This window comes from Zootermopsis nevadensis, unplaced genomic scaffold (assembly GCF_977971745.1).
Source record: "Zootermopsis nevadensis isolate Lab colony 2312 unplaced genomic scaffold, Znev_1.0 Znev_ptg000083l, whole genome shotgun sequence".
Lineage (NCBI taxonomy): Eukaryota > Metazoa > Arthropoda > Insecta > Blattodea > Termopsidae > Zootermopsis > Zootermopsis nevadensis.
In genome coordinates this window covers 797,646-822,161 of record NW_028259214.1, presented here as the reverse complement: position 1 = coordinate 822,161, position 24,516 = coordinate 797,646, and the positions used below count along the sequence as shown (strand labels likewise).

The 24,516-nt window shown below is 37.8% G+C and overlaps 1 protein-coding gene and 1 long non-coding RNA gene across 8 annotated transcripts in view; one reads left to right on the top strand and one right to left on the bottom strand.

Moving 5' to 3' along the window:
* The window catches only part of LOC147870927 (uncharacterized), a 474,306-nt gene that overhangs the window by 388,522 nt on the left and 61,268 nt on the right, over window positions 1-24,516 (top strand). The gene's annotated exons all lie outside the window — the stretch shown is intronic.
* LOC147870929 (paired box protein Pax-2-like) overlaps window positions 1-24,516 on the bottom strand; it is a 318,072-nt gene that overhangs the window by 261,672 nt on the left and 31,884 nt on the right. The window contains exon 1 of one of the 7 annotated variants that reach the window (XM_087341654.1): window positions 13,136-14,393. The exons of the other annotated variants lie outside the window; for them this stretch is intronic. Coding sequence (XP_087197780.1) covers window positions 13,136-13,190 — 55 coding nt within the window. The 5' untranslated portion in view covers window positions 13,191-14,393. Of the gene's footprint in view, window positions 1-13,135; window positions 14,394-24,516 lie in introns of those variants that run through there. 7 annotated transcript variants of the gene reach the window in all.

Genomic DNA, 24,516 nt, shown 5'->3' with positions numbered 1-24,516 from the left:
AAGTCTCACTTTTGGACAGAATTGAATGTTTTCCTGTCTAGAAGTGACTGACCGCCATTGATTTTCTGTAACTGTACTCTGGTGTTATGTTGGGCTATTGTCTGAGACACTGGCAGCTAATATTTAACTAAAATGACGTTCTGGATATTTGCTCTACTCCAGTTACGAGGCCAAGGTTTGTCATTATACGGACGTGTTTGTACCGGAATTATATCGTTTTGGACACAGGCCGTTATGCGAGACATCGGAACATTTCGTGAATAGTATCGATGAATTCTGGATTCGATATTAATCGCTGATAATAATACCGGTATCGAAAATGAAATAAATTTTCATACCCGTAATCGAATTGGATGAAGAGATTGATTAGAAAATGTAAATTAGAAAAATATACCGTATTTGTGTGAACTGTCTATTGCTAAAGGTTAGTACAGGTTAAGAAAGACTGAGCAATGTTGTAGATTAGTTAGTCTAAGCAGCAAATTTTACGTGTTCTTGGTTCAGCGGTAGGCCTGCTGACCATATAGGTTTCCCAGTTTTATAATTTACACTCATAAAGGTAGACGGACTCTTCAGATGAGATGTCCGTCCCTCTTAATGCTTATAATTTCATACCACACAAACACATTGCCCCCAATGGGAATCGACCTCACGATATAGAGTACCAGAGACTGCGCGGACAAGGGACTCGACTAAATTTAGTTTTTACTCCTAACGACTGACAGACGAGAGCGTGTTGTCGTCTACCAGTGACCAGTGTACGAGAAGCGCCCTTATGAGGTCTATTTAGATCTAACATAAAAATTAGCTTTCAGTAAAAATAAAAATTTGGCTTTAAACATGTACACTTTTTTACACGGTAAAAGGTTTTCAATTAAAGTATAAATAAAATATATAACTGACAAGATAGTATAATTGCGTCATATTGTGAATCAAATATTAAATTAATTATTCGGTTTTGTCAGTCTAATCACAATTATGTTTAAAATTTACAAAAAAGATAATTAAAATATCATTTTATGTTCCACATCGAATAATCGAATGTTCCAAATGTAAATCGATTATTCGATGTGGAACATAAAATTATATTTTAATTATCTTATTTGTAAATCTTAAACATAATTGTGATTAGACGGACAAAACCGAATTAATTTAATATATAACTGACTTCTAAATAAGATATAAATGTGGTGGGCTTACGGAAATTCGGGTAACTATGATTAACAGGGTAAGAGAGAGATAGAGAAATACGTATTAACATTGACGTAGGTAACATCGATCAAAGATCTAGGTAATAGTTCGTCTCTCTTCCTTAAAATACAGGAACCAAAGCTCAACAGAAATTTTCATACGATAATCTATCGACGTTTGCTTTTAATCGAATAACTGGTGTCGATAAACTTATGTTCCAATCTTTTGACATAGTATCGTACAATTTATCGCTACTCGATTTACTTTCCAGTTAATCGGTAAGAAACATACTACGTCATTAATAAGAGACCTATTAAGGTATTAATGTTTTAGAGGAAATTTTACTAATTTAAAGTGTTTTCTAATTAAATGTATTCATTTCCATGGACGTAAAACGGCCGAAATATATAGAAATAACTACTCACCTCTATATTTCTGCATGTTGGGGCACAGTGAAAACTTTATATATTTTAAAATCACCCGCTGGTATTTAAGAGACATTCACGTAACTTAAGTAAGTATATAAGTAAGTTCCATCTTTATTAACGCGTAATTTAAAATGTACTTACTCAAATCATGGAAGTGTCTGTAAGATATTCACCTAAATCGCTCAAGTATTTGAGAGATAGTCAGATGACTATCTCTCAAATACTTGAGAGTGGATTTTGTTCAACTTGAGCAGATATTTGAGGCATTCACTTAACTTTGCAATTATATGATAGATATTCACCTTACTTCAGCAGGCTTTTGTTAAGATTTACAAGTACATGAACATGTATTTGAAAAGAATAAATCAAAACTGAGCAAGTATTTGACATTATTTTCACTTAAATTAAGCAGGTATTCACCTAATTTGAGTAGAGTTCGATGCACTGCAATGACGTAACCGAAATAACAACTCGCTTGGGCGACTGAGGAATCTCGAGGTTGAATTGATTCCATGTATTTAAGATCTTTATGTTCTCAGCCAACTCTTAAGTTCTTTCACTTACAATATTGGCTACTGAAACTCAGACACTTGTAATGCTTATATTAAAAAACGAGGAAGATAGCAAAATGTTATTCTAAATGATTAGCCAACTCATTTCAAGGCAAAACTACTATAATATTTATTAACAAACACCTGCATAGTGACTGAAATAAATATTTTAATGTTGGCATCCTATTTAAATTAGAACCAGATATTCAAGTTATTAATTTTCGGTATATAAAACTACTTCTATCTACTCCACGATTAAGTCTATACTCGTCCGTGAGTCAAGTCTAAGTTCTTCATTGTTTGAAAGTTCGAATGACTTGAAATAAATATTTTCAGATTCTTATGGACCTACGTGTCATCAGTTTTTTTAATTAAATGTTGAAATAAAAATTCACTGGTATTTGAAACTCTTCATTAATTTAGGAGAAAACGTATAGGACTAATCAGTTCTTATAATTTATATTTCAAACGTTTTAAGTTAAGACTCATTTATATTATACACGTATTAAATTAAGTCTTAAATATAGCATTATTAAGCTAATTCCATTGATTAAAAGTGCAAGTCATCGATAAAATATAAACAAAACCGACTAATAAACTTGCTCTCGACTACAGTGTGTTTCTGAATACACATCGTTTTCGGCGTAATCCAAATACCGGTGATTAGTTAAACTGATAGAAAATTCTACACATTTTTTACAACACTTAATTTTTGAAATCTTGATAAATCTGTGTAATTTTCACGTCAAAGTCTCCTATCACAATCTGGTTTGAATAACAACCGAACAAGACACTCGAACACATTGAAACGAGGTACACGCCGAATACAGTAGCCCGAAAGCGACTTCTTAGTGTGTTCGTGTTAATCACACGCGGATGACAATGGTACATAGCTCTTCCGTCTTCTCCGAAAGCGTTAAGACTGCTAGGGAGGGTTTGTTGCCCGGTAGGGGAGGCAGCGTCATCCTCCCTCCCTACTCTCCACCCCCCGCGACACTATAACCCCCTCAAGAACAGCTTCCTGGTGACCACACGACCCTGTCACTTACAATAAGACGCCCCCAGAAACTTGGAGGTTCTTATTTAGAGTGCACGAAGTGACTGAGAAGTTCAAGCACTGGGTGAACGAAAACACACGCAGACTCTCAATTCCGGGCCCCTCAGGACGACAACCACGTGGGACACGAAATAAACTGTGCAGTGACAGGATAACATTAATGGATAATAGGGATATTAATATATATCACATAAGAGATAGGGCTACATGTATTTTTCATTAAAAACATAACACGCACATAAAAATTAGGTTCAAACCTTCATAGAACAGGTTAAAATTTGGAGATCAATGTGTAAATGGTAGGATAATATTAAAATTGATGTTACGAATGTAGGCCTATACTATAGGCGGGGAGTTTACCAAGTAAGGGGTAAACAGGAAATTAGTAGAACTTACAATAATTTTATTCACCGTCTTTACACAAGCTTATAGATTGTTAAAATCACATAAAATTATAACATTTCTTCATTTGATATTGTTACATTTTAAAATGACGACATGTTTCGATGTTCATTCCATCATCGTCAGGTCTATCAATTAAAATTAAAATTAAAATTCGTTGCACTTGCTGCCCTGCGTATACTGATTTTTTCTACCCGTTTGATTTTATTTGTTTAACCTCCAGGCTTCTTCCATTAAATTTGAAGAAATGTTATAATTTTATGTGATTTTAACAATCTATAAGCTTGTGTAAAGACGGTGAATAAAATTATTGTATTGAAGAACACAAGCATGACGCAATTAAAATATAAAAAAAAAGAACTTACAAAGCTTGCTTTCTTTACTTAACACAAGGCAGGCTAAAAATATTCTGGAAAGTTTTATGGAAAGAGATCAAAAAATGGGTGTCTTCAGACTCACCGCCGTCAAAACCTCAAATCCTAGATGAAAATAGATCACTTGGATGGATTTTAATTTTTACCAGATAATGAAGAATCGAGTTTTTGGAGTAATGTACAGCATGTCCCAAAAATATCTATTCACATTTCAACCCAAATATTAACCTTGCTGTCGATCTCCCTGTGTTGTGTGTATGAGGAGAAGCTAACGGTGGCCATTTCGAACATCTACACTAAACTCGCTAATTCGGTAAGTGTCAATGTTACATATGTAATAGTTTAGTATATTAAAATGTCTTTATTTCATTCACCGAATATGTGTATATACAACTTTTTTGGGCAACCTGTATGTAACCTATCACGCATTGAGAAACAATAAATTAGCTTAGCATTTCGATTCGAAAATGTTATGGAAAGATATTATTTAGGAGATCAAGATGTTAATATGTGAACAGTAGACTTGTTAATCTTTATAGGCTTGTAAGAAAATAGTCTATGGATATAAAAAACTGGAGTTAATATGAAAAACGATACATTTAGCCTATCAACGGTGATTGCCAAGGGAGCAACACTCAGTTCTCTCTCTGTGGCATTTTGTCGTAATGGTAATGCTATTTCGGGGTTCATAACAGCAGCTTAAAAATTAGCTGCTGTTATGGCTAATTCCCTTGTTTAAAGCTGAATGATAGTTATTATGCTCCATCTGCTTTAAGAATCAGTACGATTCTGAGTGTAAACAGAGATTACTTCCCTAAATAGCATCAAACATTTGATCTTTATAATGGTAAAGCGCTGTGTTTTCTTTGCGGTACGGACTGAATCATTAAACGCTATTTGGACAAGTTTCAGCTTCAATACATTAATTAGCTACAATCAGGTCCTTTTTCCTTAAGCATAAATACGAACACATATCGGGCAGATATTAAGAAAATATTCGTATCCTATTGGCCGCTGTCCGACGAAGTTTCCAGAAGTTTCCATCACGCAATGCCCCTGTTTCTTAGGCAGAATACGCTGTCAAGAAATCAGTACGAACGCATGTTTTAGCGTCATGAAAACAGTGATTGACCTCCATAGACATATCGAAAAATATCTGTCAATTACGTATTTAAAGTAGTGTAACATCGAAACAGGACAGAGATAAAAGAAACTACTGTCGACTTGATATTCTGAGAAATTCTGGTTATAAACCATGGAGTCCACGTCTTCTGCTCATTTTGCCAATAACTTCCTTCTCTGTCGCTTTAGAAAGTCTCTACTCACTGTTCTGCAGATTATTCTAGCTCGTCTCCATGAGCGAATCCTCAGAATACCAATAAGCAAGCATCCAGTGACGGTGTACCTCGTCTTGTAGAGACATCACAGCTCCGCTCCCTCAGTGCAACAGTGGCTTATCGTACGGCAAACAACAAAATTCATTACTCTATTACGTACTAAAACAATTATTATCTCTGAGACTGCGATTCTAACATATTCTTATAGGCGGTTTCGGAGGAACATACCCCGTTCGTCTTCAAGGTTGAAGGTTCCAAGGGAGCCATGAATTGAATATATCGCATCCACTTTTGAGATAGACTAAGGTTTAAACACTGATGATTGAGGCGTTACGTTCTTCGAAATTTTGGTAACCACCTACAGGAATGCTCGACGGGGCCAAAGGAGACCACAGTCGACAATTATTTATCTTTCTTATTCGGGAAATAAAATAGTATTACAATTTTGGTGGTTAGATGTTAAGATTCCCTGTGATCATTTAGGTTTGACTCTGAGAGTGATTTTCCCCAGACCCCAAAATTCTCGCCACCGACGAGGAGACCCGATCAGTCAGCACGAAAAACATCTGTCCTTAGTTGGGGGCTTCACCTCTGACTCGGTACGAGACTCAGGTCATTGAAGAAATTAACTGATCTAAAAAACGTGAGGCACGTAAACCTGATTAATTAATATTTATATAAATTAATACGTTATAAGGCAGAATCTGGAAGGAAAGGGGTGGGTGGAGGGTAGGTTTCTGGTCACAAGTAAGGGAATAGTTCCATTAGAAATAGTTATATTAGGTTGTAGACTGAAAAAACGGGGTGTTAGACACGATGTGCCATCAAAGGTTTTCTGATGCGTGTCAGATGTGTTTTTTTATAAGAAATTACATGATCACACGTTACAGATAGAAAATGACCATTCTTATCATTCATCATAGATAGTTTTATCCAATATGTGTTACGTTTTGTTCTCAAATGTCTGCATTCTTATAGTTGCTGATACATATTTATGGCCATTTATAGCTTTGAACTCTTTTTTCTGAGGCGAAATATATTGTGCTGTCACGTGCCTTTGACAGATCAGGGTGGTCGGTGTAAAGAGGTTGCGGATAACTGTGTTAGACGGACATTGTCCTCTATATAAAAAATTCAACTCAATAAATTTATAAATGTAAGCCTTGAGGTTCTCACAGCGGTGAGTATGAAGATTTCTGTCTTCTGGGTTGTTGCGCTGTGTAGTCTGGTCGATGTTTACCAACGTTTCAGAGGTCATACTGCCTCCGTCATCAGGGCGATGAGTATGAAGATTTCTGTCTTCTGGGTTGTTGCGCCCTGATGACGGAGGCAGTATGACCTCTGAAACGTTGGTTAACATCGACCATACTACACAGCGCCACAACCCAGAAGACAGAAATCTTCATACTCATCACCCTGATGACGGAGGCAGTATGACCTCTGAAACGTTGGTAAACATCGACCAGACTACACAGCGCAACAACCCAGAAGACAGAAATCTTCATACTCTGATGACGGAGGCAGTATGACCTCTGAAACTTTGGTAAACATCGACCAGACTACACAGCGCAACAACCCAGAAGACGGATATCTTCAAATTTATAAATAATTATAATATATATTTAATCTTGTGCATAACTTGTTTGCTGATACTTCTGTAATGTGAACTGATATGTACATTTTAACAAAAATTATTTTTGTGACGGTCTCGAAAACTGAACTTTAATGTCACTGTTGCACGAAATAGCAGTTCTTATTCGTCTTTGCGATCAGAACTTCCTCTCTCCTAGCTGATGCGTCCATTTCTGTTCCACTAAATTAGATCTGCCTTGTCTGGTTTTCTTTTCGGAAAAAAAGATCCCCCCCCCCCCACAACTGTTTGCAGCATCAGGGTTAGATCTACCCTTAGCTGCAGCGGCTCTGTCACTATGGTGACCCACCGCACACTTTGTGGGGGCTGGAAAAACTTTGTTTCGAACCAAAGAAATGAGAGGATAATTATGAAACTGTAATACAACCCACAATTAGAAAACCTTTAAAAGTAAAGCCCACTACAAATAAAAATTCTATTATATGTCACAGTTATTGCAATGATGGATTTCCAGTATCACAAACACAATCCTGGATATGTTTCTATTCGTGCTACATGCCCAACTCAAATATAGCTTTCGCTGACATAATTTGAGGGTTTAAGGACCGTCGTGACAGTGGATGCTCGTCGGCTGTGACAAACGACGTTCGGGTTGTCCGAAGTCCTTCGATAAAACTGTAGCTCATTCTGAACTAGGTTTTCATGGTTTTGCAATCGATATCGTTTGGTAAAAACTGAATTTTTAGATATTATTTTGGTAAATTTAATGTTTCAAAAGTACTTAAACCTATACGTTCCAGTGAGCAATAGAAATTATTGTATGTCTAAAAATTTTTTTTATTGAAATTAATAATAAAGCCTACGGCACACACACGTTAGATGAAACTCAGTTGGCCACTGCATTATTTTAATTGCCTGACTGCTCGCTAGTGGTCAGTGTGCATCGGAAGGTCCTTCGTTCGTCCATCTTGGCACAGGATTTCTTGGTTTTCATTTGTCTTCAAGAAAATTCTGGCGGTCTCAAATTTCCAAGTTGCTATTGCATGCTTCTCATGGAGCCCTTTGGGTCTAAATAAGTCAAAATTACCCATTTCCTGTGGAGGTCACCAAATTACGTAAATTAAGAAAGCACCTTCTCAATATGCATTTATCAGAAAATGTAAATTTTACTGTTTACCACCATAATTCTTCACTCTGATTCTATCCTTATTACAACGAGCTGTCATTGCCTGGGAATGTTTCAACAAAACGATGTTGTTTCTCCTTACAGAAATCCTTGCTTCAAAAGGTTAAAAGCTTTGGCTGCAAAATTACCATATAGAGTAACAAAAACGTGAATTGGGACAAAGATATTTTGGGCAGCCAAAGGAAAGACAAATACTTCAAGATATATTTCATCCCTCGATGTTTGTGAGTTTCAGAAAATAATCACGTTTGCTCACTTCCAATAAGATACACGCGTCCTAGTAATATTATTGCAAGTTGAGAAAACCATTAATGCCCCTGTCATATCTTAGTTCCCTATACTAATTTAATTAAACAATAATTAAACATGAAAATTAACGAAATGAAAATAAATTAATGTGTAAAATTCACTCAATTGAGATAATCTATCCGACAAGCACTATCAGTGTGGAATCACAAGATGGCGGAGCTGATGTTACCAACAGCAATGGTCAGACGCGCAGGTGACGAACCGCGGCAGTTAGTGACGTGTTTCCAAAACTTGGACGGATATTTTGGAAAACTGTGGGATGAACTGCAGAGGATCGAGAAGCAGGAGCAAATCCTCAACCTTCCCATCACTCTGCAAAAACGCCTATCTCAAACTTCTTGTGTGCAACCTGCCTGCTCTCAGCGTTCAGCCGAGGCCCACCCAGTCAGGGTAGTCTACTGTCGGTAATTGTGTTAAAGAATCTACAGCAAGGCGCGAGAGCCTCTCTCCTCTCGCTGCGAGAAGAAAGCTAGCAAACCGGGCATAACACAGTTTGGTCGGATGAAAAGATTCGCTTTTTCAGTCCCATCCCTTTAAGTCGCTATCTCGGAGTTACCAAGCGGAGATCTCCCGAACAAGGGAGGGAGAACGTTTTCATGCTGTGTTTGAATATAGGAACGCACTCGAGAAGACGAGGGCGTACATTCCAATACAAATAAACCCCGAGCGTAAAATCTGCGACGGAATAGGACAGAAAAGTGGATACACATGTAAATAAAAGAAAAGTGTCATCGAATTTAATGGAAATCTATTCAACACGCGCTGAAGATAACAAAAAATAAAGGAAATGTATTCTCCAGTGTAGAGTTGAAATAGTTTTCACGCCCTCTACAAAATCTTGTATAAATTATTTTAAATAAATTTGATATATATTATTTAAACAATTATTTAATATCTAATAAGACTACAGGTATCATATTATGCATTGCCACAGATATGTGGAATAAACTCTTATCTATAAAAACTAAAGTTTGTTGATGAATAAAAAGTCTGGCTGAAACATACTGCCCACAAGTACAGTTACAAAGAAGAAAGCATCTCATTTGGATCCCTACCAGACTACACGGCTCAACAACCCACAAGACAGCCATTTTATTTTCTTTACGCGATCGTCTCACAGAGTATTAGACCAAAGTTCACAACTGCATGAAACAGGAGACAACATGGCCGAGTATGTTGGATATGACGTAATTTAAGTTGGGAAAAGTTTTAAAATAATCTTAAATAGCCTGTAATAAGGCTCACAACCTGGGACCATAAACAAGGCTATGCTCAAAATATGATTCTCTAGAGGCTTGTTATAGAGGTTGCTTCATTATGCTAACATTATGCTAGACATGCCCCTTGTGGTATAATTTAGTTGATAATTTATGCAGATGACATGCTTCAGTCAATGAGTTCACTCCTTACCAGACGTGACTGAGTATCGCTATATTGAAAGATTTTTTATTTATTTATGTCTTTTGGTTTGTTAGTAATTATGGTTCCGATCGAACACGAGGTCTTCGAAATTAGAAGCTAGCATGCAAACCACAAGAACACTAGAGTGGTTTAGTGGTTACCATGGTTCTAGAAGCCAAGTATCCTAATGTATTTAGAATTTTAAAAAAATTCGAAACTTGAGAGAAACGTGTGGGTTTACAAAACCTCGTTTAATACATTATATATTCCGCCCCATCTCCGTACTAAATTTGATGGGATCACGTGATTCTGACTTTACCATACAGAAAACACTAAAAAATTGTAATTTTGTTGATACTGTTATGACATGGGCTAAGAACGGGTATAACTTCTTCGTTCAGGCTGAAATGCCTGCAATATAATATTACATGTCGATTGTAATGGTTCTTCGTCAGGTCGATATAATCAAATTATTTCGTCACAAATTGAACTGTACGAAAACAGCTTAATTAAGCCAAAATATGGGTTTAAAGTGGTCTACGTATCTATAACAACGTAGCGGAATAATACAAAGGGCATTTATTAACAAGCAGACAGGCATACAGCAAGAAACTATTGATCTATTCCAATAAGTTAATTTTATTTTTATTTTAAAAATGACAAGTCTGTGTGTGGAAGGGAGTGGAGAATTAAGTTTATCATTTCAAATTTCAATAAAAGAAACCTTTTATAATTTTAACGCAGGTGTGCTGTCCCAACATCTTTAGTTTAAAAGAAAGATATTAATTAAATTATAAACATTTAAACCCAAGCCTGCAATGAATCCTTAAAAACTTTATTTATTGCCAATATTAAACAAATATTAAGTTTTACTTTTTAAAACATCTATCCAGAAATAAGTAACCAGTCAATGTACTCTTTCTTTTTAAAGGCATAATTATTTATACCGGCATACAACTCAATATATTGTTATTAAACGACTAATGTTTTAATTGGTGCAGTGAATCTGGAACACGATAATTTGACTCACTAGCCACTGGACACTGTCTTCATAATTTCCATAGTTACGGCGCAGACTGCATCAGACATATTTTAAAGTGTAACAGTTTACATTTTAAACAATACTAAAACATTTGACAGTGTTGTATATTAAGGTAGGCGTCTTCATGCAATAACCTTAAAGCGAGAGAGCGTTGCCTAGACCTATGGACTCCTAAACTGAACGTCGTAATTGGAATTCCAGAGGACAAGTTTTGAAATGTCAGACCGGAGAATGGAAAATTGTGGTTTTATGATTTCTCACGCAAGTTCTGCATTAGCAGCATATCGGGGTCACTTAATTCGATGTCCTTCTCAGTTTCTGGTTTAAATGCGTCATGTTTGTGTTTTATAATTAAAATATATAGTAAAATTCAGGTCAATACACAAACTTTATTTACAGATGTTAAAACATCTGTAAATAAAGTTTGTGTATTGACCTGAATTTTACTATATATTTTAATTCTCAGTTTCTATATTTAAGATAATACCGAAAACAATGCAAGTAACTTTAAAGTAATACCTTTCAGTCGGCAACACGTGGATTACTTGAAACAGGAAATTTGTATGTAATAATTGTTTATTAGTACGTATTAACCGCATGGATTTTTTATTTTGAAACGCGATAGGCTATTATCGCTTGTGAGTTATACGGCACTCAAAATAGACAAATTTTAACAAAACTGGAATGCAGAATACTCAGATTTCTAGTCCGCTGGAAAATTTTATCCTGCATTCGTTGGTAACTGGGAAGTTCATTAATGAAAATTACATTCAGATATATTATTAAAAGTTTATTATGTGTATAACACGAACCTTTGCGACATCGTCATAAAATGTTTCTTTTAAACCAAATTAGGAAAGCATTTCATGCTATTTAACACACCTATAAGGAGAAGGGGGCCAAACCATAAACCCGCTTATATCCCTAAACATGGTCTTCTTATTAATTTATTATTTTGATAAGAAAACAAAAGATGAATTAGCGTTTATGGGAGTTTTATGATGAAATGCTTCACAAAATAATTTATTATGAAGCTGATAGTCGTTTAGCTAGTTAACTATTTCTCGGCATTTCATGGAATCCAGAATTTTTCGTAATCTTGTGTAATGGTAAACAGGTTATATAAATCTTATTACTCACATTTTATGGAGATAATTTATTCAGATTTCATTTAGGCCTACCAATATAAGATAATGTTGTCGACGTAAGATTACCAATTAATATCGAAACACAATTAATACAGGGAAGTTTTATGTCGTTATTATAAATATGTCTCTAAGTTAATATTTCTTGCTTCGTGTGGAATTAAAACATGGCATCCATTATATCTCAAACATCTGGTAATTTACTTACAGAAACAGAACGATAAACTAAATAAATATCTCAAATTAAACTAAAAATTTTTAGGCCTAACTTATCACGCGATAGGTTAAATATCTGTAATTTACTTCATAATTCATACAGGCACTGTGAAAATTCTATAGGCTCAGGCATCAAAGTTTAAAACGCTGTTACTTATGACTTTAAAAGTTGACAGCAAAACCTCTGACACTTTCCTATTCGTTTCGCTTTTGTTAAACCTGACCTTGGCTCTCTCTCTGCCGTAGGAATTCCAAAAGACTCTTCCGACAGGAGACGAGACCACCGGAAGACTTATAGCCTACTTCACACGGCAACACTAAGCAAACGGAGGGGTCTAAGTACATGCGCGGTCCCCAAATACCGTCACAATATTATCACCAAACTTACTGACAAACTAACAGACGGAGTAATTAACCGACAGTCTACACGGAGAATGGGCTTCCTTAAAAATCTTCGTAGCCATCTGATTAAGAAATCCCTGCATTTTTGGGAAAAAAACTTTATTTCTCAGTTAAAACAAAAAAAGTCATCACCGTAATCATAAAATCTCACCATTAGACCCTACCTTAAGTTACTTGAATATATATAGTTAAATTTATTTTAATTTTAACGTCTCAAATACGAATCATAAATTTTGATTTCCTTTGAGGTTTTCTGAACAAAATATTTGAATAAATGTCACTGTTTCTTATACATTGTTTATGCGCCGAAAATTTCCTTAGCCCCGATTAATCAACATAATAATATCTGCTGAAAGGTGTGCATCATGTAGATTCTCAAGATGAAGATTTTGTCAGTCTTACCTGAGCACGATCTAGGAACGTAAAATTCACATCTGACGTGACTTGCGTTTGGGATAACTCGAAGCACCCAACCTCTCTCTATGATAAAGACTTACTCTTACACGTATAATATTCCATCATGTTCTGGTTGTAGCGGTAAGCGGTGGTGAGGTCCATGGCGGGAGGCCGGAATGAGAAGAGACTGAAATTTGATGGATCCAGGATGGCGGCTTCAAACTGTACCACCAACAAAAATCCTTCAAGGCCTACAAACACAGCTGCATTGTTGCTATCCAACAATGCAACAGCATGCTCGCTGCTGCACCACGAAGCCTCAACGTCACTGAAGGTTCTGCATTTCAGTTTCGAAGATACTTTTGGACAAGTCACAAGGTAAACGAAACACAGCAGAACTATAGGACTCAACTTTGTCCTTGGTGTTTCACACAAATAAAGCACAAACTCTGTCCGACATTCTGAGGTCCTTCTCAAAGTTCTATCACCACACTTGAGGACACTCTCCAACAGTCTGCACTCTTCTGGTTCCGAGGCACTTCCAGGGCACTTCCTCACTTCGGAGTCTCGTTTGATGCAAAATATCGTGATTAGAAATCCGTTCTGATTATCTGATAACAACAGAATATTTCGATTAGAAAATTCTGGAAACCAGAATGACGCGATGGCAAATCTGGACGACCATGGGCACGAATTTTGGAAATTTACTTTCTGGCAATGCGTACACACTGGAATAATCGAAAGTAGATGTCGAAACGAGTGTTAATTGACTGTCAGCTGATCTGTCGGCATTCAACTGCAATGAACCTCTTGTTCTACCTCAAAACAAACAATTCGCCAGACGATAATCATCGTTGTAGGGGCTCACGACTACTTCGCGGTTGGTGACATTCTGGTACGGCACTTTGTTGCCAAGGGTTAGTGGTGTGAAGTGGGTGACAGTCAGGGTATGGGGTATTTTACGAAGGAGTGGTATGTACAGCAGGGAGGGAGGAGGTGGTGGTGGTTACAACGAAGAAATGGGATGGGGGAACCTAGGCAACCAGATAATAACAAAAACCCTCCTCCGCTACCACCCTTCTGGCTTTCTACTCCAACCCCACGTCATGTGGGCTTGCTGAGGACTCCGGTTGACACACGGGCTTATCGCGGCCCTTCCCGTACGTCGTATAATCCCACACTCAGGCGTCAGCGACCAAAACATCAAGAGCTCTGTCTCTCTCCGCTCTCCTCGTGTCGATCCACACAAATCCCTCCACTACCAGCCCGCCATGCTTTCAGAATTTACACACATGTTACTGGCACAAACCCCAACTATGATATTGTCTTCTCGACGGCTGTGTCAGGAGCGACGGAGACAGACCCCATCTGTCTCCGTCGCTCTCACATTCCTCTCGTGGTCTCTCATTTCCTACTTTACTTCAATGGCACCGAGGAGGCGTAGGGGGGGGAGGGGGTTGAGGTACCAACGCGGACTACGCAGACTCTGCCAAAGCAAAGCATCACAAACCAGAACATGAAAACTGTAGGGGGTGTGATGGCAGAGGGGATATAGGGGTTGTTAATGCGTGTCTGTCTAGCAAGGTTTTCTATTGGCTAGCCACAGTCAAAGATCAGATCACGTGGTAGGGTAAGGGAGGGTTGAGATGGGCGGGGTTTTGGTTTCGACCCGTTCCTCGCCAGCTTTGGCCTGGACATGGGATGCTGTGGGCTACAGGCCGCCAGCTGGCGTAGTCATGACGACAAGGGATCGCGTCGAACAAGCAGGAAGGCAAATGAAATACGAAAATACTGACCGAATAATGATGCAAATCTTTTGCTGTCACTTCGGAAGAAGAAAAATGTGTGCGTAGATCCACAAAGTAATTTACAGACGCTGATAGAAAGAGTGGAGTAACCTCTATGTATTGAATTACAAAAGATAATAATTTTGCAGCGAGTACCAGTCTCAAAGATCGGGAGGGAGATGAGAAAATAATACGCTGGCTTAGACAAACAAAACAAAAATGATAAATATCAGGCATAAACAAAGAGGGTAAATATGAATTAGTAGCAAAAGGAAGGAGCTATTGAGTGGTTTGTATCTTTTATACTTTCCTGAACGGTATACGAGAATTTTATTAAACAGATTTTCCTGATATACTATTTAGATTTCATACACCGCACGTAAAAATGTTAGGTCGATTATCTATGGTAGTTGAATCGATATATAATAGGAGAAGGAAAACAAATCAGGTGCTGAGAAGGGACTTTTCAAATTACCACTGGACCAATCTGCTAAAAAAAATATTAAGCGTTATTTCTTGTTACTGCATTTATAAATACTTATAGACTAAGTCTAGCTTTGTAGTGAGCACTACAGACATTTCTCCGCATTATACAGGAAAAATAACACAATTATTTCCGTGTAAGATTTGAAGTTTTCACAGCGGTGAGTATGAAGATTTCTGTCTTCTGGATTGTTGCGCCTTGTAGTCTGGTCGATGTCAACCAACGTTTCAGAGGTCATACTGCCTCCATCATCAGGGCGATGAGTATGAAGAGTTCTGTCTTCTGGGTTATTGCGCTGTGTAGTCTGGTCGATGTCAACCAACGTTTCAGAGGTCATACTGCCTCCATCATCAGGGCGATGAGTATGAAGAGTTCTGTCTTCTGGGTTATTGCGCTGTGTAGTCTGGTCGATGTTAACCAACGTTTCAGAGGTCATACTGCCTCCATCATCAGGGCGATGAGTATGAAGATTTCTGTCTTCTGGGTTGTTGCGCTGTGTAGTCTGGTCGATGTTAACCAACGTTTCAGAGGTCATACTGCCTCCGTCATCAGGGCGATGAGTATGAAGATTTCTGTCTTCTGGGTTGTTGCGCCCTGACGACGGAGGCAGTATGACCTCTGAAACGTTGGTTAATATCTACCAGACTACACAGCGCAACAACCCAGAAGACAGAAATCTTCATACTCTGATGACGGAGGCAGTATGACCTCTGAAACGTTGGTTAACATCGACCAGACTACACAGCGCAACAAACCAGAAGACAGAAATCTTCATACTCTGATGACGGAGGCAGTATGACCTCTGAAACGTTGGTTAACATCGACCAGACTACACAGCGCAACAAACCAGAAGACAGAAATCTTCATACTCTGATGACGGAGGCAGTATGACCTCTGAAACGTTGGTAAACGTCTACCAGACTACACAGCGCAACAATCCAGAAGACAGAAATCTTCATCGCCCTGATGATGGAGGCAGTATGACCTCTGAAACGTTGGTAAACGTCTACCAGACTACACAGCGCAACAATCCAGAAGACAGAAATATTCACAATTATTTCCGCTCAAGAAATCATAATTAACGTCGCATGAACCTTAGAGAAACTTTGAAATTGGAAGATACCTTCAATTTATTCTCTTCCACCAGAGGAACATGTCATGACCATTCAAATATACTAACTAAATTAACCAGCTGGTTTGTTCTGACTGATTTAAGATGTCCTATCGTACTGATAAGAGTTATTTTACTGCCAAAAATGCCACAAGACAGAAACATACGCAGTTTTCTTAGGCCCACTGGGAAAATGATATATTATAATTATCACATCAATCTTTTGTGATAGCATTCATTTTCAAAAATTTATATAAATTCAAAGAGCTGCTTATTCAAGCAGTGTACATGTCAAGAGGTTAACATAAGACAGTGAATTTTCGTGATCGGTATTAAAAGTGTTAACTACTAAATTTTCTACACGTTGATAAATTCCTCGATCTCGTAACAAAAGATTTGTAGGTTCAGAATGTCTTGAGCCAAAACATGGAATCTTGAATGCGTCAGTTTTCGAAATTGTGGGTAATGTGTGCCATCAGTATTCGTTTCTCGGGCGTGCTTATAATTTGCATGCGCCACGGCGGGCAGGCAACCCGCGTGTTGATCCATCAGGCTGACGGCTATTTGGCAATCTCGTGTGGGAAGACGCGGCCCTGTGTTGCTGTAATCGTACGTGTGGGGCATCGGCCCACACACGGCGAAGTCTTGCGCCCCACAATTCCCACATTTCCCATTTTGACAGGTTAATTGCCTAATAAACCGAGTAGGCACACGTAGGTCTGTGACCAAATCAACTGGTTTTATTAAGTTAATTAGGACATTTAATTACTCGTGTTTTTTTCCGTCTAATCACAAATATATATAAATAAAATTATACATAAGATATTATTTATTTTTACCTTATTACATTTTGTCTTCTATATTCTTTCTTTCAAATTCAGTAATAATTAAAAATATTTAAATTATTTACGTTAAAGGCTAATGTTAAACCACTATCACTTCACAATATACCCTCACTCCAATGAATTTGGAAGTAAACATCATCAGAAGTTACACAACAACAGTAATTAAGTTTTAGTTAATAAGATTATAATTTTAACTTTTAACTTTACACCTGAAGATGGTTCAATGTAACCGAAACATGTAGTAAGAAGTTGTACCAAATATGTAAATGATATTTTAATATCTTATGTATAATTTTATTTATATGTATTTGTGATTAGACGGAAAAAAACACGAATAATTAAATTTTAAATCACAATATGACGCAATTATGTCAACTTAATTAGGACAATTAAATATTTAATTACTTACAACAACGGTAATTGTATCAACTTGACATTAAATAACGTTATTTTAAGTCAGTCAGCAGGTAAATTAATAAGTAGTCGGCAACCAATCAAAGGCTTAAGGTATTTTGGGACAAACGTCGAAGCCTGTACTATATTTAAGTGTGGAGAGAAATCGTAAATGTGTTCTGGGAGACTCCCACCAACTGGAAGTCGATACCTGACTGTCAGCGTAACTTACACCATCCTGCGATGTCTACTGTGACGATTCCCATGCAACGCTGCGGGCGAGAGTGGACCGAGGTGAAGCCAGAGCTGAGAAAAATGATTGACAGAATAGAGGACATTACGTAATGGAGACACGTTATTCGCATAGCCACGTGAAGGTATCAAGACGGTGAGCACACAGGCGCAAACATTATAGATAATTACGCCTGTTTCGAACACTTCAAAGTCGGAAGTTATTTCAAACACAACACTTCGGAAAATGGATTTGTTTTCGTCACGAGGTGACAACTTTGACGGATCCTTTGGGCACAGATACTCTCGACCCCTGGGCATATATGCATATAACCTGTTATATTACGAAGTATGACATTGGCGACACTTAGGCTTTTATATGTAATGTGTGTGTCCATAGCCTACATAAATTTAATCACAAAACCAAACAAATAATTACTTCGCAGATACACGTGTTGATGTCAGGATAATATTAAAATTGCCAAAGATTATGAAGATGTGGTATAGATGTTTTGATTGACGGATATTTCTGGTGACGGTGACAAACCTTCCGGGTCTTTCAGAATGCATTTATGGCACGCTGAATAACTGGTAGTTTCTCTATCAAGTCACTATAAAATAAACTGATTATATTTAATGACGGTGGTTCTACTGCTGAAGTTAGGGCTTTAGGTCTATAGTGTTAATGAGATAGGAACTTCAGTGTTAATTTTAAGTAAATAATAATTTATTAACAGACAATTTCAATGTAGTATTCCGGCATTCACCTATCTACAAAAATCATATGACTCCTCACCATGACAATCGATAAACAAGGAGAAACTCATTCGGGTGCCTTAGAAATTTTCCTACAAGTTCAGAGCATAAGGCTATAGGATCCTTGTTCGTTATAGCTTGCAGTTAGGTTAGTCTGTTAATAAACGAGTCGATCCATTAGTCAACAGACTGATTCAAAATCAGCTGTGCTGATGACATGCATTTCGATTTTTTCAATAACTTTTACTTTATGCCGTCGTAGAGTTGACCCCGTGAACTCCCTTCCGAATACAACGACTTTTTTTAGAATTATTGATCAGTTATGATCCCGTTAAGCCACTCTTCTGCTGAAGAACAGCTTCCTATGTTACAGAAAATCACAAGCCAAGTTCGTGCGCCTTGTGAACATGGGACCTCTCCGTATCACCTACTCTCACACGGACAGACTTACAGCAGCTCCTCACAGTAATACGATATCTATCGATAGTCCGTCCTTTGCCAGACTGTCTTCATCCTCGTCGGTAAATTGCTTATAATGTTTTACTTTTTGGCTTGTGAATTCTTTGCAAATATAATGTCTGAAATAACGGGGGAATGTATCTTGCGTACTCTCAGATTGATTTATCTCCAAAACCACTGGATTCGTTTAGATTAAATTTCATACTTACAGACTTAACTTCATTCGAAACCTACACTACAGGTGTTTAAGACATTTCACATGCGGTACGGTGATATCACACATCTCGAAATTGTACCGGTATAATATTTTGTATGTAGCAAAATGCAGACATTAACATACGAAAATTTTACTTAAATATTTTATAAGTTTAATGCTTAATGCGAAGTAATAGTCAATAGAGCCACGGTGGTCTAGCGATTAGAACGCTGGCCTTGTAATCCTGGGGTCTTCGGTTCGATTCCCGGCGGTGCCCGAATTTATAACTTGTGTTGGGCAAGGCCGTGGTCTAGGCAACACGGAGTTTTCCTCCGTGGCATCCCAACAATTACTCCATTCACACACAGAAGAAGGCAATGGCAAACCACTTCTGGATCATCTGCCAAGAACGTATATGAACAGGTCCCAGTCCGAGAAAAGGATGGAAGGATCCTGTTCATATGGACCTGTCCTCAGACAGAACACTAAATAATAATAAGATGAGGTGGTCTAGCGGTTAGAACGCTGGCCTTGTAATCCTGGGGTCTCGGGTTCGATTCCCGGCGGTGCCCGAATTTATAACTTGTGTTGGGCAAGGCCGTGGTCTAGGCAACACGGAGTTTTCCTCCGTGGCATCCCAACAATTACTCCATTCACACACAGAAGAAGGCAATGGCAAACCACTTCTGGATCATCTGCCAAGAACGTATATGAACAGGTCCCAGTCCGAGAAAAGGATGGAAGGATCCTGTTCATATGGACCTGTCGTCAGACAGAACACTAAATAATAATAAGATGAGGTGGTCTAGCGGTTAGAACGCTGGCCTTGTAATCCTGGGGTCCCGGGTTCGATTCCCGGCGGTGCCCGAATTTATAACTTGTGTTGGGCAAGGCCGTGGTCTAGGCAACACGGAGTTTTCCTCCGTGGCATCCCAACAATTACTCCATTCACACACAGAAGAAGGCAATGGCAAACCACTTCTAGATCATCTGACAAGAACGTATATGAACAGGTCCCAGTCCGAGAAAAGGATGGAAGGATCCTGTTCATATGGACCTGTCCTCAGACAGAACACTAAAAAAAAGTACTATTCGACAGAACGCTCACCGCTGGTAATCACCACGTGAAGCGCTGCTGGTTATTTGTTATAATACATCTGTGTTAGCTTCAAGCAAATTTTGTTACAAACTTTATGCCCCCTGAAAAGTGGGGGGTGGAAGGTGGCGGATGCTATGACGACGTAGAGGAACCACCAATACCGGAAACGAGTGATTTCCATAGAAACAAACGGAACTGTTACGAAACACAGCGTTAGACGACTGACTGTTAAACATACATACTATGGCGCGGGAGTCAAAGACCAGTGACCCAGTTAACCCTGACGTCACTTACAAAATCGCAAAAGGTCAAATGTCAAATTCTGACCCTTGTCAGAACCGTTACGGTATGCGTACATTTCCCAGCTTGTTATACTTGTCTACCACAAAAACGCTAACTGCATTGTAAAACTCATTAGAGAACACGGAAATATCCAGGTCAAAAGAGCGTCTGTAATGTGGTTAGATAAAATCCAGGAACACTAACCTAACCTAAGACAAACACGAATAACATTTTTTGTACATGTTTACTATGAATCTTAATTAAAATCCTTTTCGGGAGCGAAATTAATAATAAAAGCACTAATAATAGACTATTGAATAGATAGAATTATTATCCGTTTGGATATAATGACAAGCCATTCAACATTATCAATAGATAAAACGCATATATGGATTTTCCTTTTGGTTATTCAGCGATATGTTTCAAGAGAACTGATCAGGCATATATGGCAGAAAAGATTTGCTTTAACCGATTGTGGCTCGAAAATAATTTTCAACCATGGATCACACCAAAACGTGTGTTGAATTTTATTCAGAGAATGTAAAACGAAGAGATCGTTTAAGATATATGATACTAAAATGGAATTTAAGAAAAAAGGATGTTACGGTTTGGAATGGATTCATTCTGGGTCAGGACATAATCCAGTGGGGCGCTGTTGTTTCCACGGTAATGAACCTTCGGATAAAAGGCAGGAGAATTTCAGCTTCTTACGTAGGATTCTACTCCATGGAGTTTATCGTAGAATTTGCTTGGAGGGAGTGAATAAATCTCACCATCAGTCATAACGGAACAGTCTCCGAGCAAAGTTCAAAAACGCATTGTCTGGATCACGAGAGCAAGCCATCAGCTTACAGCTTAACGTTCTAGTATTCGATGTGAAACACAGACGTCTGAATGCGTTTTAATGAAGCTCTCCAGTCCCGTCTTTGCATCAAGTTCAATCCCTTGAAGGGCGTAGGTTTCTTTTTAATTCTGTAACTCTGTGCACGAGCCAAGATGTCATTTAAGTCTGTTCTGTTTTATACATCTGAAACTGTATGCTGAAGTTTCGACTGCGCCAAGTTTTGAAGCGCCTTAGGTTAGTTTCATTTCTAGAATATTAAATACTCAAGGATATCAAGAATATTCAGACGTCCGAACCAGTAATCCATTGTTTCCTCGAATTCAAGATTCACTTTTTTTTATTTTTTTTTAAATTTTCTGAAATCAGGGTGTCTTATATCAGATGGCGTCTTACAATAGGGGAAAGACGGCATTTCTCACAGAAGCTTCTGGAAGTTCTCACATGTAACAAATAGACCTCTGCATGCTAGTTTTGTTATGGGCTATTAAAGTGTCCGGAATATTGATTATTCGATATTCCTGTCCAATAATGAAATATCAGAGTTATGGTTACGGATATGAGGTAATTACAATGAAGTTCCTTCCTTGTAAATCATTCACTGAAACATATGAAAACTGTGGCTGAGAATAAAAGTGTTATACAGGAACGTATACACAGTCATGAAGAAAAACATCTTTAAACTCCTTGAATAACCAACCACCTGTAATAATAATCAAAGCCGTAATAAGTGTTTTGAATTAAATAATCTACTCTTGATATAATAGCCAATGTCCGTCACGCTTGTGCGATACGGATATAACTGAAAATAAGTTCTGACGGTGGTGACTCTGGTAACAAAAATTATAAATAGGAGTCATCGCATGGCAAGAGTCTTGAGGCAGGAGGTCGATTTTCACTTTTAATTTTCTTTGCAAATTTTGTACATTCAACGCGATTCTCAAGACAATGCCCGGATAATTTGTGTTTTGTTTCAACATAAATGTTTTCCCCCAATAAACTTTAGGTACCCCGATGATGGACGTAGTCAGTACCTCAGAAAAATTCGGAGAGAGTACAAGACGCAACATCCCTCAAGGCAGTCATCTTCATAATAGCCGTTGCGTGAAACTGGAATCTTGCGTGACGATGTCTGGTGGTAAGCGCGTGTTTGATCGGACCATGACGTAGAGAGGAACGTGACGAAAGAAATGTACAAGATCGGTCAAGGGAGAGGACTTTTAATCCCCTTTCGTTCTAAGGAATTTTCATTTACAAAGACAACGGAAGATAAATTCGTGGCAAAAAATCTTTTGAGAGGTACGAGCTCAAGTGTTTTTGAAGGCACGCAGATAACTGAACTCGGACCTAGGTTTTAACATCGATATTAAAATTCTGCCGGTCTACAAAGAGAGGCCGCTTGGGATGTCCGACATTCCTTTTAGCAATAAATAGAGGATACCCCGTGACTGTCAAGACGCAGGCATCTGTCTGTCTGTCTGTCTGTCGGTCAGAGGCAAACATTACGCCACATATCGGAGAGAGAAGATACAAAATAATCATGAAAACAATCTTTTCTAGGAACACTAAAGGTGACTTTCGTTTCAGAACAAAGTGCTAAGAATATTTGGAACTCAGAAATAAGAAGTAACATGAGGATAGAGATTAATATATAATAAAAAAATTATACTATGTATTCATGAAATATGCAATTAGAATTATTGAATGATAATTATTACACAAACGAGATATATAATACTTATACGTGATTTAAAAATATTATTCCAATAACCGACACCTTTCCTTGGTCGTCGCAGGTGTAAAAGCGCAAGAGGATATTATTAAAATGCATTTTAGTAGTGTTGAAGTACAAATTTCTCAGGTAGAGTCAATGGTGGGCTTTTGTGAACACGGTACTAAACCTTCGGACTTCATAAAAGTAAGGGGAGAATTTTTTAACTTACTGAACAGGCCTGTAAACGTTTCAAGAAAAACTTGTTCCGTGGAATGACTTACTTCTTCATTAGTGTCCCGAATACTACTAGAAGTTTGCGTGCGTCCGTTATTTCGTCCGTCAATTCCACGATTAAATAAACAGATATATATCCACCATAAAAAATAAATGACTTATTTTTATGGAGCAGAAATATTCGGTCGTTTAAATTTGTGAGATGCAATGTAAAGTAGCTTAATTAAATATGTTAATGAGATATCCTACGATATGATGCATATTTTAAATATATTCAGATTGTATTAAACAGTTATATTAACCCTTCTACGTGCTGGTATTTATGTAACGTACGTTCCTCTGCCTGCAAGATTGTAAAGTAAAGTTTCTGCTGTTGAAAAGAACAGGGGTTGTCTGCAACTTTGGAACATGTTTCCCTCAGCGATCTTTCAAGAGACTGAATAAGTCGAGAGTAGAGGATCAGTGCTTCCTAGCGAGATATCTCGTGAATAGCATGGAAAGGGTTAAAATATCTTTCGAAAATACAAAGCAACATGGAGACAGTCTCAAATATTGCAGTGCATGGTATGACGCCTAATTCTTATTTTATATGTGCAGTTTTACGATGACATAACACAGATACATCCGTTCAGTTCAAACTTGTACACATTATTAATGTGTCTGACTTCGTCTAACAGACTTCATGAAATTAATTAACTTTAAGGAATTTGAATATTTGGAAATGTAAAAATACACCATAAAATATCGAATCGTATGCACATTAAACCCATTCGCATTGTGTAACAATCGCTTCAAAAAGCTTCCTCAGAGAAAATAGGATCCAATACAATGTCGTATTCCGTACGCTTTAGACTTTACACTGCAAATGGGAAACAGCCCTCTAGGGTTTATTCTAAGTACAGAGTGTTGGTAACATAAGTCTGGCCTGAAAGGTTACTTCCCCCGTTCCCACCGCGATGTAATTCCGTTATTTGTCAGGATTTCTCGCAGAGTCGCGGAAGGACTTGTTAAAACATTCGTCAGGACAAACGTCTTTACGCCTTAGCATTTGCAACA